This window comes from Ursus americanus, chromosome 14 (assembly GCF_024610735.1).
Source record: "Ursus americanus isolate L20-20 chromosome 14, mUrsAme1.1.p, whole genome shotgun sequence".
In the NCBI taxonomy this organism is placed as follows: Eukaryota; Metazoa; Chordata; class Mammalia; order Carnivora; family Ursidae; genus Ursus; species Ursus americanus.
In genome coordinates this window covers 36,449,168-36,466,528 of record NC_142140.1, presented here as the reverse complement: position 1 = coordinate 36,466,528, position 17,361 = coordinate 36,449,168, and the positions used below count along the sequence as shown (strand labels likewise).

At 59.0% G+C, this 17,361-nt stretch overlaps 1 protein-coding gene across 1 annotated transcript; it reads left to right on the top strand.

The window, feature by feature from the left end:
• Window positions 1-414: 414 nt before the first annotated feature.
• ITIH3 (inter-alpha-trypsin inhibitor heavy chain 3) lies at window positions 415-14,467 on the top strand. The gene is made up of 22 exons (XM_045807335.2): window positions 415-537; window positions 1,163-1,183; window positions 2,434-2,600; window positions 2,684-2,788; window positions 3,059-3,221; window positions 3,627-3,740; window positions 4,460-4,585; window positions 4,870-4,986; window positions 5,235-5,403; window positions 5,985-6,110; window positions 6,376-6,557; window positions 8,391-8,576; window positions 8,740-8,879; window positions 9,621-9,775; window positions 10,470-10,487; window positions 11,532-11,555; window positions 11,818-11,853; window positions 12,002-12,115; window positions 12,529-12,733; window positions 13,392-13,564; window positions 13,771-13,882; window positions 14,222-14,467. The coding sequence occupies exons 1-22, from the start codon at window positions 445-447 to the stop codon at window positions 14,349-14,351; spliced, it is 2,676 nt and encodes an 891-aa protein (XP_045663291.1). The 5' UTR covers window positions 415-444; the 3' UTR covers window positions 14,352-14,467.
• The last annotated feature ends 2,894 nt before the right edge of the window (window positions 14,468-17,361 follow it).

The window sequence follows — 17,361 nt, the reverse complement described above, 5'->3', positions numbered from 1 at the left end:
GTCGGAGCCTCAGGGTGACAGGCCTGGGTTTATGCCCCGGCTGCCTGGAGAGGGCTGGGGGGCTTCTGTCCAGGAGGCCAGCCCAGAGGCCGCGGCAGTGGTGCAGGTAACAGGCAGGAGTACCAAGATGCCATTGGCTTTAGGGGAGACTCCGCACCCTGTGAGCCCGCACCCAGGGAGCCCTGGGCCCATGGGCCAACACGCAGCGCCTGCTTTCCCTGGGGGCCTCCATGTCCCAACACTGTTGACTGCTGACTGTTGACAATCCCCACGGGCCCCTTGGGTACGGGCAGATCCAGGACCTGTTACTCCACCCACGCCCCAGCTTCCCGGGGAGCCCCCCACCTCCCACTCTTCCCGTCCTACACTGCAGGTCAATGACCCCACTTGGAAAACACCAGGCTCACCATATAAGGAGCACAGGCCAGGCCTGTGTGCTCAGCGATGGCATCTGCGTGGTGGCCCTGCCTCATCTTGGCCCTGCTCTCTGGCTTGGCGGCCTCTGGCTTCCCGAGAAGCCCCTCGCGGCCACTGGGGGTAAGTCTGCCCTGTCTTTGCCATCCGAGCCTGTCACATGGACAGAAGCAACAGGATGGACCGTCCTCTATGCGCGGAGAGGAGGAGGAAAGAGGCTAGGCAGTGAGCTGCAGGGGACAAGGCTGGGTGTTGGGCTCTTAAATCTCCCTTGGCCTCTGTTTCCCCACCTGTCAAATGGGCGAGTACCATAAAGTGCTCACCTCAGCGAGGGGCTGTGCAGGTCCACACCCGAGACTGGAGTGCAGAGGACTCCAGGAAGGGCTGAGCTGAGCCTTGTGGGGTGCAGTGGTGGTGGGGGTGGTCTGGGGGGAGACCTCAGGGGCTTGGGGTCCAGGGAAAGGCAAGGTGAGTCAGGGTATGTGGGGCAGGGAGAGAGCTGGTTTGGTTCTCCCAGCCCTGCTCCCCTGGGAAACCTGGAGACCTGCCCTATCCGGGCCCCAGTTTCCCCATCTACTCGGAGCCCTTCCTACCCTGAAGTGGCTCTGGGAGGGTCCTATGTCCAGAGGCCCCTCAAGGGGTATGTGGGGGGGGGGGGAATCACTGCTGAACCCTGGCCTCAGTCCTAGCTTGCTCCCAGGCCATCGCGGCCTTGGCCTGATTCCCGTGTTTGTCTTTGCTTTTGCAGAAACGGAGCCTCCCGGAAGGGGTGAGAACTTTCACCAGGCATGGGGTGGGGTCTGGCAGGGCGGAATGGAGCTGGTTGCCCAATAGCAGAAGGGGTGGGCCATAATGAAAGATCCCTCCCAGTTGGCAAACAGCTCCCAGCTCCCTGCCCTGGCAGACCCCATGGACTCAAGAGCCCTGGGAAAAAGTGCCACAGAAGAATGCTCTCGGACCTCTCAGGAAGCAGCACAGGACCGCTCTTCCACCAGCCCTGCCTCCCGTAAACACGCACCCAGCCCTTGCTGGTACCAGCTCCTGTGCGCAGGGCTGGAAACACACATCCTCACGAAGCCTCTTCATATCTTGCTCGACCCAGATGTCTCCCTAGACCTTCCCTCAGTCCACCACCCCCACTGGAGAGAAGGTGTTGGGGACATGAAGGCCCTCTCCTCACCATCCCCTTGGCACAGGAAATAAGTGCCTGTCTGGGGACAAAATCAAGCAATTACCAAAGGAGAGGAAGAGGGCCGGGGTGCGTGTGAACGTGATTTCTTTCCACGTGGAGGTAAGCAGGAAGAGCTAGGACAGGTGTTCCAGGGCCCGAGACGTGGTGTGGCTGGAGCACAGATGATCAGAGCGGTAGGACCTGCCTGGAGGACCTTGGAGCCATGGGGATGACTGTCCTGAGGGTGATGGGGAGCACAAGAGGGTTTAAGTGGGAGACAGACAGGGTCAGACTTGGATTTTTATAAGCCCTCCCCCAGCTACAGTAGCTGCATGTACACAGATCCAAAGTCAAGGAGGCAGAGCAGGTGGCCCTCCCACTCCCTGTCCCCCTCCTCCCTCTTTACCCTCCCCCTTTCCCTCCCCCTCCCCCTCCACTTGGCACCAACACATGCACTACCACCCAGCATGAAGTTCCTTCTCACGGGGCAAAACCCCTCCCTGAGTGGCTTCTCGGTGCTGAGCTCCAAGGCAGGCTGAGCTAAGGAGCGTGTGGGGCCAGGGAACAAGGAGAGACAAAGGCTGAATCAGCCAAGGCCCCTGCCCGCCAAGGAACCCCTGGTCTCCGAGGGGGAGAGAGGTGTTCAGAAAGGCCAGAGCGTTCCAGAATCAGGGTAGCCAACTGAATGTGAAGACGGAGGATGCCGCCCAGGCTTCAGACACGGTGACTGGGAAACTGGAGGGGCCACTTACCAGGCAGGGGCTCTGGGCTCTGCAGCGGGAGCCTGGAAGGAGCAGGCAAGTTGAAGGCCTGGTTTCCCAGGGGCCGATCACTGTCCCTTCCCGCAGGTCGTCAATGGCATCGAGGTCTACAGTACCAAGATCAGCTGCAAGGTGACCTCCCGCTTTGCTCACAATGTTGTCACCACCAGAGCCGTCAACCGCGCAGACACCGCCAAGGAGGTGTCCTTCGACGTGGAGCTGCCCAAGACGGCCTTCATCACCAACTTCACCTTGTGGGTGTCACCATGGCTGCTGGCTCCAGGCCGGGGGTGGGGGGACCTGGCTCAGCATGACCCCCAGCTCTCCTTCCTCGCAGGACCATCGACGGTGTTACCTACCCTGGGAACGTCAAGGAGAAGGAAGTCGCCAAGAAACAGTACGAAAAGGCTGTGTCCCAGGGCAAGACAGCTGGCTTGGTCAAGTAAGTGGGGTCCCCCCGGCTTTGGGAAGAATGTGTGGGCTGCAGGGGCTCTCAGAGATGCAGACGACAACAGCCAATGTTATCAGTACTGCTCTTAGTCCGTGGTTACAGCAAAAGGTGCCCATGATTCTTCCAGCATTATCCCACATTGAAGTGGAGGCAAGAAGGCTCAGAGAGGGGAGGGGGTCTCCCACGGGGCTGGACCTGAGCCCACGGTCCAGGAAGGGCGGACTGGCGCAGGTCTGCAGGGCGGTCTCGCACCCCATTCAGGGCCTCCGGGAGGAAGCTGGAGAAATTCACAGTCTCCGTCAACGTGGCTGCGGGCAGCAAGGTCACCTTTGAGCTCACCTACGAGGAGCTGCTGAAGAGGCACAAGGGCAAATACGAGCTGTACCTTAAGGTCCAGCCGAAGCAACTGGTCAAGCACTTTGAGGTAACCACCCCTGCAGCCCCTGTGCAGGGGTGAAAGTGCAGGTGTGAGGGCGGGGGCGGGGTGTTGCCGGGAAGGGCCCCGGGGCAGACCCCAGAGCAGGGCTGAGAACGCAGAGGTCCAGCCCCACCGTGGCTGAAGAGCGTCCGAGCTGGAAGCCGTAGGAAACGCTTAGTGGTGGGGTGCGGGGCATTAGATGGCAGGTGGTGGGAGAGCCTTGGGGTCACCGACCTGTCTCCGAGGCTTTGAGGTCATTTTCTTGGTGGGAGACACCAGGCTTAGCCAGCGGGAGTCATCTGGAGGCTGTCCCTGCACCCTCGCTGACCCTCTCCATCCCCTTGGCCTTGTTCTGGAAGCTGGCCTCTGCACTGTCGCCCAGCGACCCCTCCCTGCTCTTGCCCATTCCAGATCGAGGCAGACATCTACGAGCCCCAGGGCATCAGCACGCTGGATGCTGAGGCCTCGTTCATCACCAACGACCTCCTGGGCAGCGCCCTCAGCAAGTCCTTCTCAGGGAAAAAGGTGGTGTTCTCAGGCCCGGGGCGGGGGAGGAGGGGCAGGAATCCCGACACTAAAGGGACAAGTGTGAGCCCCGGGGCTTGGCTGAGAAGGGGGGGAAGTACCCACATCCATCCTTTCTCCCTGGCCACCCAGCTCGGGAGGGGGTGCTGGAGGCCAGGCTAGTGCGGCTGAGGATCTGGGGTCCCAGCTGCCCTGGGGCGGAAAGGGCAACCATTTCTAAGGCCCGGTCTCATTCTACCTCGGGACGTGGGCAGGGCATGTTATTGTCCATTTTACAGATAAGGACACTGAGGCCAGAGGGAGTCATTGAGATCTGCCGACTCCACGCTGAGGGGTGACAGATGAAAGGGAATCTCTTGGTGCTAATGGTTAGCTCCGGGTCCCGAGGCTGCCAGCTGTCCCAGGGGCCTTGTTCGTCACGCGCAGTGAATGAATAAATGTTCCATGAAGAGCAAACCTTAGTCGTTCGGGAATTCCCGGTCAGAGCCCAAGGAGCACCGGCTCAGAGTGCCGGCGGCTTCTGCAGGGCAGTGTGCTTGCCCTGGGCCCCCCGTCCTCTCCCTGAGTGCTCAGGAAGGCCAGGGCATGCCGGACGGCAGCTGCCCTGCCCAGGTGCCACCCGCGGGCTCCTGCTGTGGGGCTTTGCCTCCCTCCCGAGGGCAGGGCACAGTCAACAGGCCCCGGCCGAGCTGAGTGAGGTCCTCCGTCGCCTCCCCCAGGGCCGCGTGTCCTTCAAGCCCAGCATGGACCAACAGCGCTCGTGCCCAACCTGTACAGACTCCCTCCTCCACGGGGATTTCATCATCACCTACGACGTGAACAGGGAGTCTCCGGCCAATGTGCAGGTACCTGCCCGGTGGCTCTGCTGGGCCGTGGGATCCTCTGTCGCCCTGATGCAGTGGGGGCTGGTGCAGGAGGGGCCGCGGCAGCATCTAGTGCCCAGACCCTCGGGCAGCCCAAGGCTGAGTTTCCTGCGCAGCTTGGGGATGACAGGCCATCCAGAGACTTCGTGTGGCACCCCATGGTGGGTGGGAAAGAACAGCCGTTTTCTGGAGCTGGGAAATGTCTGGCTTCTATTTGCAAGAGTCACCAAAGGCACTTGCCTCCAGTCTCTCTCTCCCCTTCTCAGATAGTCAACGGCTACTTTGTGCATTTCTTTGCACCTCAAGGCCTCCCAGTAGTGCCCAAGAGCGTGGTCTTCGTGATTGACGTCAGCGGCTCCATGCACGGTCGGAAAATGGAGCAGGTAATCTCCTCACTGCAGGTGGAGGGGAGGGGTGAGAGGGAGACAGATTTCTTTGTAAGTGGACAAAGCTGACGTTCCCGTGAAAGAGGAAGAAGGGGGGCAGGATTAAAAAAAAAGGGGGGGCACAGAGCAGCCGCCCCCTTTTGTTGTGGAAAGCAGAGGCCCCAGCGCCCGGGCTGGGAGGACAGAAAGCGGGCGGTCTGCTGCCCCCTCCCAGCCTCTCGTCTGCTGATCTGTCTCCTTCCCAGACGAAGGATGCCCTCCTCAAGATCCTGGATGATATGAAAGAGGAGGACTACCTGAATATCATTCTGTTCAGTGGGGATGTGACCATCTGGAGAGACAATTTAGTTCAAGCCACTCCCGAGAACATCCAGGAGGCCAGGACATTTGTGAAGAATATTCATGATCAAGGAAGTAAGAACGGAGGGGAGAGCAGACGCATGCCACTGCTGCCCTCGGCCTGAGCAGTCTGCCGTCCTCGTGCCTTAGGGCAGAGATTGCTGGTCCAAGCCCGGCAGACCCTAGCTGGGGGTAGCAGTGGGGTTGGGAAAGGTCTCAGGCTTGATATTGGGGTGTCTTCTTTGTGGGCTTGGGGAACCCTCTCCTCCTTTCTCTAACCCATGATGCTGGCGCCCCGCTAATCCCAGCAAGCTAACGCCGTAGAAAGCCCTCATCCTGGGCTGTTTCTTAGAGAGAATGACAAGTGATGTCAATACGGCTCCCCTCTCCTCCCAGGGAGCGGGCCTGGCGGTCCATCTGGCAGTTTTCCAAACTGCTTTTATAGCCACCTTCTGGCAGCCCCATGTGGCTGGTCCTTTTGTCCCCATTGAAAGAGTAAGTCATTCATCCACTACTCACTCAGTGTCTACTGAGTACCACCGTGCGTTGGCCAACGGGGTCCTTAGGCCCAAGAGCAGGGCCTGCTGTCCCGACCTCCTCCAGCCCGGTACCCTGAAGATAACCTCTCACGGTGCTGTCTCTCTGTCTGGTGCCAGTGACCAACATCAACGATGGGCTGATGAGGGCCATCAACATGCTGAACAAGGCCCGGGAGGAACACAGAGTCCCAGAGAGGAGCACCTCCATCGTCATCATGCTGACCGACGGGGACGCCAACGTTGGTGAGGCAGACGGCCATGGCTCCCCTGGCCGCCTCTCCGGCTCTGGAGCCGGCGTGCTGCAAGATCGTGGGTGGCTCTCCCAATGGCCTGTGAGCCCTTCAAGGGCAGGGCCCTGGCTCCCCCTGATGAGGACTACCCCCTGCGCCCACATGGGCTCGGGGCCCTGACCCCACCCTGTCTGCGCGAGCAGGCGTCCGATATCTCCAAAGATACCCAGCTCGTCGCCGGGCTGTGGCCGGAGTGTGAACACCCCTTTCTCCTGCAGGGGAAAGCAGACCCGAAAAAATCCAAGAGAATGTACGCAACGCCATTGGGGGCAAGTTCCCCTTGTATAACCTGGGCTTTGGCAACAATCTGAATTATAACTTCCTGGAGAGCATGGCTCTGGAGAACCAAGGGCTGGCCCGGCGCATTTATGAGGATTCCGATGCCAACCTGCAGTTGCAGGTATGCCTCGTCTTGCACACCTCCGGGAACAGGGAGCTCATTACCTCCCCAGGCAGCTGTTCCACCAAGTGACACATTCACTTGTTAGAAAGAGCCCCCTCTTGGGCTCGCATGGACCTCTAGCTACCTCTTAGCCATCCGTGGTGGTTGATTTGTCCTCGGGCTACGCAGAACAGACCTGCTTCCTCTGTGGGATAGCCGGACCAAACACAGGGTCGAATGTGAATTTCTGATAAGCAGTGAACAATTCTTTAGTGTAAGCGTGCCCTCAGTGTGGCCTGGCACGCTGTGTCCATTTGCTCGGCTGCTGTAACAAGGTGCCACGTGCTGGGGGGCTCCCACCACAGAAACCGACCACCTCGCCGTTCTGGAAGCTACAAGTCCGAGACCCAGGTATGGGCAGGGCTGCTTCCTTCTGAGGGCTGTGAAGGCAGAGTCTGTTCCAGGCGTCTCTTCCTGGCTTCTAGATGGCCACCTTCTCCCTGTCTCTCCACGTCATCTGCCCTGCGTGCATGTCTGTCTCTGGGTCCAAATTGTTCCCTTTTCAGAAGGACACCAGATGTATTGATTGGGACCCACCCCAAAGGCCTCATTTTTTTTTTTTACACTCCATCAAGTATATATTTTTTATTATTATGTTCAGTTGGCCAACATAGAGTCCATCTTTAGTTTTGGCTCTAGTGCTCAATGCCTCATTAGTTGTGCTCATCACCACCTGTACCCTCCTTAATGCCCGTCACCCGGCTACCCATCCCCCCACTCACCTCCCTTCCGTAACCCTCAGTTTGTTTCCCGGGGTCCATAGTCTCTCATGGTTCATCTCCCTCTCTGATTTCCTCCCCTTCGTTTTTCCCTTCCTTCTTCTAATGTCCTCCGTGCTACTCCTTATGATCCACCTTCGAGCGAAGCCATCTGACAGTTGTCTTTCTCTGCGTGACGTATTTCACTCAGCAGAATCCCCTCCAGTTCCCTCCATGTCGATGCAAATGGTGGGTATTCACCCTTTCTGATGGCTGAGTAATATTCCATTGTATACGTGAACCACATCTTAATCCATTCGTCTGTTGAAGGGCATCTCGGCTCCTTGCACAGTTTGGCTGTTGTGGACGTTGTTGCTCTGAACATTGGGGTCCGGGTGCCCCATCTTTATACTACGTCAAAGACATAGAATTCAAGTTTCAACTTAAGGCCTCATGTTAACTTGATTACATCTGTAACCACCCTAACACCCCACAAAATCACATCTTGAGATCCTGGGGGAAGGATCTTAACATATGGACTTTGGGGGTATGCAGTTCATCCCCTAACAGACATACTTACACTAAGGCTGAATTTGTTGTTTGCCTGACGTTCGAATTCAACAGCACGTCCTGTGTTTTCATTTGCTAAGCCTGCCAACCGCAGCCCTCCCCGGGGCAGGTGACGGTGCCCGCACCTCTGCAGTGGACCCCCTACACCGCTGTCTCATCTCTCTTTATCCTGTGCTCACGCCCCATGTCACTTCCTCTGGTCAGCCTCCCCTCCTTTCCTTTTCTCTTTCTTATTTTCATTCCAACAAACAGTTCTCAAGCACGTTTTATGTGCCAAGAACTCTGTGCTTACCTTTCTGTTCTTCCCAGGCTCTACCTGGTGGGTGGGGGTGGGGGTGTCAGGGAAGCTCCCACAAACTGAAGGGCACACTCAGGGCCACAAGGAAGTGGAGATCAGGAGCCAGGTCCCGCCCCGCCTGGGGGACTTGACGCCTGGGAAGGCAGCAGGGGGCACCTGCCCTCCCCGTCCCCTCCACGTCTGCCCTGTGACCTGAGATGACCAGGTCCCCCTTCTGGACTCCAGGGCTTCTATGAGGAGGTGGCCAACCCACTGCTGACAGGCGTGGAGGTGGAGTACCCCGAGAACGCCATCCAGGACCTCACCCAGAACGCTTACCAGCACTTCTATGATGGCTCTGAGATCGTGGTGGCTGGCCGCCTGCTGGACGAGGACATGAACAACTTTAAGGCGGATGTAAAGGGCCACGGGGTGAGCTGGGCCAGGGCCGGAATGTGTGCTGTGGACAGGGGATCGGCACCACGGGACTCTGGCCTCCTGGCTGACGGTCCCGCAGTGGTGGCCCTCGAACTGGGCCCACCTAGTCCAGGCCTCCAGCCCTCAAGCCTCTGGTCTCCTCTCCCCCCCACCTCAGGCCACCAATGATCTGACCTTCACAGAAGAGGTGGACATGAAGGAAATGGAAAAGGCTCTGAAGGAGCAAGACTACATTTTCGGGAACTACATCGAGCGGCTCTGGGCCTACCTCACCATAGAGCAGCTGCTGGAGAAACGGTGATCCTGGCCACCCCTCCGATAGCCAGGCCCCACACCCGGGCCCCTGGCACTGGCCCACCACCTACCGGGGCTTGCCCCTGTGCTGGCTATGCTCTGGGGGAGCCCAAGAGGAAGAAGACTCAGCCACGCCCGGGATGCACCCCTCCACGTGCGCTCCCAGCCGCCCTCCCCTCTTCTCAGCCCAGCCCCACGGAAGGGTGTTCCAGGAGCAGAGCCCAGCCTGACATCTGGGGCTCAAGCAGCAGCCTGGGAGCACCTCGAGAGCAGGGGCGGGCCTCAGCACCCTGTAGCCACCCATGGGCCCACAAGGATGGCGAGGCTGAACACAACTGAAGGCTGGGGACCCTTGCCCTCGGCCCCCGGAAGGCAGAGCTCGGGCCCATTTGAGAGTGCTGTGCCGGCCCTCCTTCTGGTGGGAAAAGCCTATAAAGTCCCTGGAGCAGGGGCTGGCACATGCTCCGTGCTCAGCACACGGACACTGTCATGAGTCATTGTTGTGATGCCATTTCAAGCCCCTTATATCTTATGGTGGGGAAACTGAGGCCCAGCCTCAGACACAGCCTGTCCATCTGTCCCAGGGAGCTGGTGAACCAGTCTTTTCTGAGCATTAGTGGGTTCTACCCTGGGAAAAGGCAGTCCTGGGCCACCTCCGGGGCTCTTGGCCTCCTTCTGGGGGTCAGAGCAGAGGAGGCCAGGCAGGGAACTGTTCTCCGGCTGACACCCCTGCCCGTCCTACAGCAAGAATGCCCATGGGGAGGAGAAGGAGAACCTCACAGCCCAGGCCCTGGACCTGTCCCTCAAGTACCACTTTGTGACTCCACTGACCTCCATGGTGGTGACCAAGCCTGAGGACAATGAGGACCAGACAGCCATCGCTGACAAGCCTGGAGAAGGTGGGCATGGAGAGTGGAGGCCAGAACTCGAAGGCCTTCCAGACCTCGGGCCTTGGGTGCCCAGAAGAGGACTGAGCCAGGCTGGCGAGACCCAGACTTGCTAAAGAGGGGGAGGTCCAGGGAGCATAGAAGGAAATCTGGCCGAGGGTTGGGGAGGGTGTTGTGGAGGGAGTGAACCATCAGCATGGACAGTGGGGTGGGGGCGAATAGGAGCCTCTGGGTCTCTAAAGGGATATGAGTCAAGGGACACCTTGCCCAGGGTCATTTCAAGGAAAGGGACTTTGGCTGCAGCCTGCAAGTGCTCAGTTAGACAGGAAGAAGCACTTCCAGCTTGAAAGTTAGGCCCAGAGCATGAGCCCGGGGACTGTGAGAGGAAAAGGCCTGGAGCGCTGGAGGCTGGACCAGGCCTGCTCAACCAGACTCCAAGAGGGGACTCCTAAGTGTCCCCGCACCTGGGCGTGGGGAGTGGGGGGTTGGCAGAGGGAGGCATAGGAGGTAAAGAGCTAGTGCAGGCCAGGGCCCTGGCCTCTAGGAGCCCCTGGCTCCAGGGCATATGCTGTCACGAGTGGGGAGGCATTTTCTGCTGGGAGGCCCACAGCCTGGGGCTGGGCGCCCAGGTACGAAGTTGGCAGTAGCGGCGTCGACACCGGGGGTCCGGGGACCCTGGCACATTTCTCCTCCTCCTCCCTTGCAGGGCCTGTGGACACAGAAGGTGAGCTCCAGCCAGCAGTTGGCGGGTGTCCCAGGAAGGGGACAAGAGAGAACCAAGGACGCCTTTCCAAGTGCCCAGCCCAGGGAGGGGCCCTTAGCACACCTGCACTCAGGTCCCAGCGCTGCTGCCAACTCATGAGCCACCGCGGTCTGGGCTCTGCCCTCTCTGGGCCCATCAGGTCCTTGCTGGTTGTTTGGAGGTGGCTTTCCCCGACTAAGGAGGGGCAATCAGCATGAGAGCCTTCTGTGCAAAGTTTAACAAATTCTCACGTCAGGCACTGACCCTCCATGAATTCCACAGAGACCCCCTAAAGGAGTCCTCTCGTGGTTCCCATTTTATAGTGAGGAAACTGAGGCATGGAGACGCTAAGTCTATCTGCTGGAGGACTTAGGCAGCAGGTGGCCCAGCTGGGACTTCAGCCCAGGCCCCTCACTGGCATTCATAGCACTCTGTGCCTCTCTTGTTATCAAATCGCATCCTCGCCCCCAGTAAGCCCCCTCACCCACCGGGCAGGGCCTCCCAGCCCCCAGCTGCCTGCTCCGCCGCCATCGACAGACAGTGCAATCCGAGCAGCACATCTGGCCTGGCTCCCTGCTCTCCCCTCAGCACGGGGCCGTCCGATGCAGTCACTGGTGTGCACATGTGTGCGCATGAGTGTGTGTGGGGGGGGTGTTCCACCACCAAGGATAACAGACAGCTGTGAGCTTCTGGGAGAGGGAGTTCAGGGGTGTGGGATGGTGTCTGCTGTGAACATCATTCACGACAGAGAAGCAGACGATCTCGTGACTTGCATTGTAGCCCCGTCACAACGCCCTGCCCGTGGCATAGAAATTACAGCCATCTTACCACCCGTCCTCGAAAGGCGTTCCCTGGGCATGCTCCCATTTCTAAAGTCTAAATGAGAAGTCACATCCCAATCCTCCATCTGTCAGGGTTGGGGCTCCACTGGAGACTGGTGGTCCCAGGACAGGCAGAAGGCATGGGGCTGGGGGAGAGGGAACCCTCAGACCCCACTCACGACTGCCCTTTGGCTTCTTTTCTCAGCGGCACGCTCCATGGCTTACCTGAGTGAGTATAGGCCAGGGGCCACAGCCCCCCCTGCCCAGAGGGCACTGCCCAGAGACTGGCCCTGTACCGCATTCCCTTCTGGAGTCTTCCCGAGTCAGCTCTCTGGAACAGGCAGATGGTTGGGGTCCTGAGGTGATGGGGGGTGGTTAGAGACCCTGGGGAAGCAGGAAGGGGAGGGGCATGAACCCAACTCTGGCTGGGGGTCCTGGTGCCTCCCCCAGCCTGCTTGTTTAGCTCAGCCTCTCTCCCTCTGTGTCCACAGCCAGCTACCAGCCTCCTCAGACGCCCTACTACTACGGTGAGTGCCCCCCGCTCCTCCTGGGGTGAGGCCCAGGCCCCAGGGCCCAGTGCCTCGTAACTGTTAGGAGTCTACCCACTGGGGCCAAGAGCGGAGGGGAAGCTCCCCCTGGAACCGTGATCCAGCCCTTTCTCTGATGTGCCTTCAGTGGACGGGGACCCCCACTTCATCATCCAAGTCCCGCAGAAAGACGATGCCATCTGCTTCAACATCGATGAGGACCCAGGCACAGTGCTGCGCCTCATTCTGGACCCCGTCACAGGTGGGGGCTGCGGGCCGGGGCCGGGCCAGCTCCTCACTCTGCCCATAAGGCTCTGTCTTCGTGTGTAGCTTACACCCTGAGGGGGCTGGCCAGAGCCACAGGCTCACCCAGGCCCCAGGACCCGGTGGTGCTGGAGAGATGGCGAGGGGGAGGGTGGCTCGGATACAGCTGTGTCTGGGAGACAGTTTTTCCCTGGTCCAGAGAGGGGCAGGTCTGCAGCGTGGGCCCTCGGCCGCCGGCGTGACCCGGGAGCGTCTAGGACCAGAGAGGGTTGGCCCTGCAGTCTTGGCCTCGCTCTGGGGAGCCCACACTGCTCCCCTGCAGCAAGCCTGGCCGGAGCAGAAGGCACACCCTAAAGACCAACCTGGACTCAGAAGGTCCCGCCGGCCCTCACTGCCCCATCCCTCGGGCAGGCCTCACAGTTAACGGGCAGATCATTGGCGAGAAGGGAGGCAGCTCTGACTCCAAGACCAGAAAGACTTACTTTGGCAAACTGGGCATTGCCAACGCTCACATGGACTTCCGGATGGAGGTGACGCCGGACAAGATCATTCTGTGGAACGGAGCCGCACAGAGCACCTTTGGCTGGCTGGACACGGTCACGGTCACACAGGATGGGTAAGCCCTGCCACCGGGTCTCTGAGGAGCACTTCGGGCCCAAGGCCTGAGCGGCCTTTGAGGGATGGGGACACATCAGGACAGAAGATCCACAGGGTCACAGGGGAGACCGGTGGCCTGAGTTCAGCCCCTGCCCAGGCAAGGGTGACCACGCAGCCCCAGCCAGAGTTGCCGGCTGGCCGGTTCACAGGACTGATCTTCAGGGAAGGGCTGCACAGACACGTCCCCATTTTCACCTTCTCTGGCTGAACTTGTTAACTAGAACCTTCTCAAACTGCTCAGCCTCTCCTGTGTCCCCAAGTTGCCCGCAGCCTAGTGGGTAGGGCAGGGCTGTTACTCCCAAGGAAGCTGTGAGAGGGACGGAACCTACCCCAGGTCACACAGGAAGCCCGGGGCTGAGCTGAGGCTCGATCCCAGGTCTCCCAGACTCCCAGGACGACCCAGTTTCTGCTTACGGGGCGACAAGGATCCACCCAGTAGAGCGCAGAGTCAACACGCACGAGGCATCTTCTCTCCAACACTTCTGAGATAGTTTCCAGGGTCTGTGTGCTCTTAGGTGCCATGTATGGAGAAGGGCCTCCCGAGATGTCCTGGATTCGGATGCCTGGTATCATGGCCGCCACCGGGTCCCACCTGCTGACCTCCTCTTCTCTCCTAGGCTGTCCGTGACCATCAACAGGAAGAAGAACATGGTGGTCTCCTTTGGAGATGGGGTTACTTTTGTGGTCGTCCTGCACCAGGTGTGGAAGAAGCACCCTGTCCACCAGGACTTTCTGGGCTTCTATGTGGTGGACAGTCACCGGATGTCGGCACAGACACATGGGCTGCTGGGTATGGAATGTTCGAGCTTCAGATTGGTCGGGACACATGGCAGAGGGGAAAAGCCACATGACAGATTGTCCCAGTCACGCCGGGCCCAGCACACAACACCCAGTCAGCCTTTGCTTCAACGCCGGCAGGCCAGCAGCCGTGTGACCGCTGCTGATGGCCGGGGCTCATAGCCTGCAGGTGACAGTATGAATGTTATTTGCTCCCAGGACAATTCTTCCATCCCTTTGACTTTGAAGTGTCTGACATCCATCCAGGCTCTGACCCCACGAAGCCAGACGCCACCATGGTGGTGAAGAACCATCGGCTGACAGTCACCAGGTGAGGGGACTCCTCTGACACCCTCACCCCGCGCAGTAACAAGACGGCAGGAGAGAGCCCTCTCCGCCCACACACATTGGCCCAGCAGGCTCTTGTCTCCTGTGGGGCACCTACTCTCGTTTCCCCCCAGGGTCCTGGCCCCCCTCTAGGCCCCTCTTACTCAGGAAAAGGCCAACGTTGGCCCCCTAAAAGGAGTTAATCATTTGATATCTTCCTTGTCCAAAGAGTTCTGGACTCTTCGAATTAGCAATTTCACACCCTTTTCCTGCCTTTCGTCCATGAGCCTAGCAGCCCTCTGGTCCACCCGGTGTATCACAGTGTCTCTTTCCTTTTTTCCAGGGGCTCCCAGAAGGACTACAGGAAGGATGTTAGCGTCGGCACCAAGGTCGCCTGCTGGTTTGTCCACAACAATGGGGAAGGACTGATTGATGGTGTCCACAGTGACTACATCGTCCCCGAGCTGTTCTGAGCAGACATGCCAGCTCCTGCCGAGACGGCTGGCCCAGCTCGCCCGGCATCTGGAATGGGCCCAGAGCAGGGCCTGAGGGAGGGCTGTGACAATAAAGCCCAAGGGGACACTGCCAACAGCCTATTTGTGCCTCTGTGAGCCCCTGCTCCAGGGAACAGGCAGCTGGGCCCTGAGGTAGCGCCAAGGAGGGGCTGGCTGCTGGGAAAGTCACTCTCTGGGCCTCTGCACTGATGCCTGTGAAAGACGGGGTTGGTTGGGGTGGCACTATGGGGAGCCAAATGTGTGATGGTGTAGGGAGGAAAAAACCAAGCATTGACTCTGGTGCGAAGGGCTCTGGGAAGTCAAGAAGGGTTGAGTGCATTCCAGAGTCCAGGACGGTAATAAGAAAAGTCAGGGGTCACGGCGCAGTGGCTCCTATCAGGTATCATGGGCCTGAAGATCTTTCTGTGATGCAGAAGCAGAGAGTGCCCTGGAGCAGACATAGCCTACAGCCCATTATGGATATCATTCATTCCTCCATCTTCCCATTATCTAGCCAGCCATCCCCCCACCATCCACTAGCCAGCCAGCCCCCACCAATCACTAGCCAACCCTATCCACTAGCCATCCCTTCATCCAGCCAGCCAGCCAGCCAGCCAGCAGATAAACCCATCATTCTGATTCTGGGCCAGAATCTGGGGACACACAGCCTAGGAACCCGGTTCCTCTTTGCCTGGGTGCCCCAAGTTTGCTGGCAGCTAGGCTGGGAATCCCTTGGATCCTTCAATCACAACTCACGGTGACCACCCTCTCCACCCCCAAAATAAGTCCTGGGTGGGGTCAGGATCCGACAGATTCCCAGAGGAGGGGCTGTGAGGGCTCTCAGCCTGGAAAACCCTCTCCCAACCGGACAACTGCAAGAGCCCTTCCTGGGTCTCCCTGCTCCCACAGAGAGATTTTGTCGAGCAGAACTGACAGTCAGTCCCTGCCTAAAGCCCTCTGAATACCACCTCCCACCCACTGACCTTGGGACAAAGGGCGAAGTCCCACCTATGGCCCCAGTAGCTTCACCAACCCCACACACCAGGGGTTTCCCCTCAGTTTCAGAGTTCCAGACACACGGGCTGCCTCCAGTTCTGCACATCGAACCCCTCATGCCCCAGATCCTTTGGCTGTACTGTTTTTTCTGCCTGAGGGGCTCTGGGCGTGCTGAAGATAGCAGTGGGAGCTCTGCTGGATGGCAGAGTGGGGCCACAACCCCCCGGAAGAGCTTGGGGTTAGATTGGGAATGGCCACAAGTGCCAGTGGGGGTGGGGGTGGAATCTGGCGATGGGTCACCAAAAAGTTCCCCTACCTCCCAGACTAGGGGCCCATCTGCCTGAGCCAGAACAGGGTTTCCCAGGGCCTGGGGGCCTGGAGGATGGTCCTGGAGAGGCCGGTCCAGGAGAAAACACATGTCCAGGCCCTGCCACCCATTCGGTCCCAGGTTGACTGAGGAACCATGTAACTTTAAACCAGTCAGTGTTCACATCTGTACAATGGGGAGAAAGATTTTGCCAGAGGGTGTGAAGACATCAACATCATTATGGTTTCTGATCCTCCTGAGGCCCCTGCCTTTGTCCTGTCCCCCCCAGCTAGCCCCCAAGCCCAGTGAGCTAGTAGAAAGGCAGGAGGAGGTCCCCAGGCAAAATTCTACCCCTTCTCCCCAGTGCATAGTCAGGAAGGCCCTCCATGCAGGCAAAAACCTGGTGGACTCTGTCCTCTCCCAGTCCCACATCATCCTGGCTATGCCTGTCCCTGCTTACAGCCTCTGATGCCTCCTCCAGCTTTCAGGAGAGAAGTTGTGCTCCATGGCAATGTGCATACAGCCAGGGCTGGCCTGGTCCGGCTTCTCCACCTCTCCAGCGACCGCTTCCGCCTCACTCCATGGCACCGCTTTCCTTCACCTTCCCTGAATTCAACGCACAGCGTTCTGGCTCTAGGCTTGGTGTCCTTGCCCTCTGTTTCCACTGGGCTAATTTCTCTTTATGCTTCAAAATGCAACCCCAACCATGCCACTTCCAGGAAGCCTTCCCTGATATTCCCCAGGTTGGGCCAAATGTCTCCCTGTGGGCTCTTCTCTGGCTGTCCCAATAGGCACTGTTTCCCATGGTACCCAATGTCCCTGCAGCACCCAGCCCAGGGCCTGGCCTGAGTGAGGGCTGGGAAGCGCTCAGGGAACAAAGCAGTGAAGGGCACAGAGCTCCTTTCAGCGGTTCACAGAGAGTGGTGAACAGCAATGCTGCTGGGCCAGAAAGTCATCCATGACCCTCCGCTGCTGCACCAGTTCCACAGGCCAGCCCAGGTGGTGGGGTCCCGGAGTGGGGAGACGGGTGGGCACTCATCTCATCGCGGGATGATAGCGCTAGCCCCCCAGCAAGTCCGGCAGAGCCCCTGAGGCTGCTCCCTTGTCTCGCGGAGCTCTGGTCTGAGCCCCTTTGAGCGGCCTAGACAAGGCGACTCAGCCCGTGACCCCCGCCTGCCGACCAGGCTGGATGGAGAGGCAGCAGGGCGGGAGTGGCCCCGTGTGTTTGGCAAACCTGCTGTTGGAGACCCCGCCCACTGGCCTCTCCTCTGACCCTTCTAGAAAGAGTCACTCTGCAAACATTCTGTAAAGCCCTAGAGCTGCGAAAAGAATGTTTTCCCTGGTGATCTAGTTTGCTTCCTCCCAGCAAGCCGACGAACTCATTTCCTGCTTTATCCTAGCTGCCAGGAGGCCGGAGCGCATGCTCGGTGCTGCGGCTCCCCGCCCGGCCCTTGTCCCTCTGATCCAGGACTTTCCCCTGCTTGCCTCTTCTCTTTGATCTCATTCTCCTGGTTTCTGTTTTGTTCTCTCGATGCTTTTTATTTGTAAGCCAAAGACGTGTCATTTTTAAAGGAGTGGATAGAGTAATTGTAAATGGTTTTTTAAGTATGCTTTGCCTATGCAGGGGTTGGGTACAATCTTTGGGGTGCCCAGCCCCAGGGCATGGATGGCAGAGCAGACCCCTGG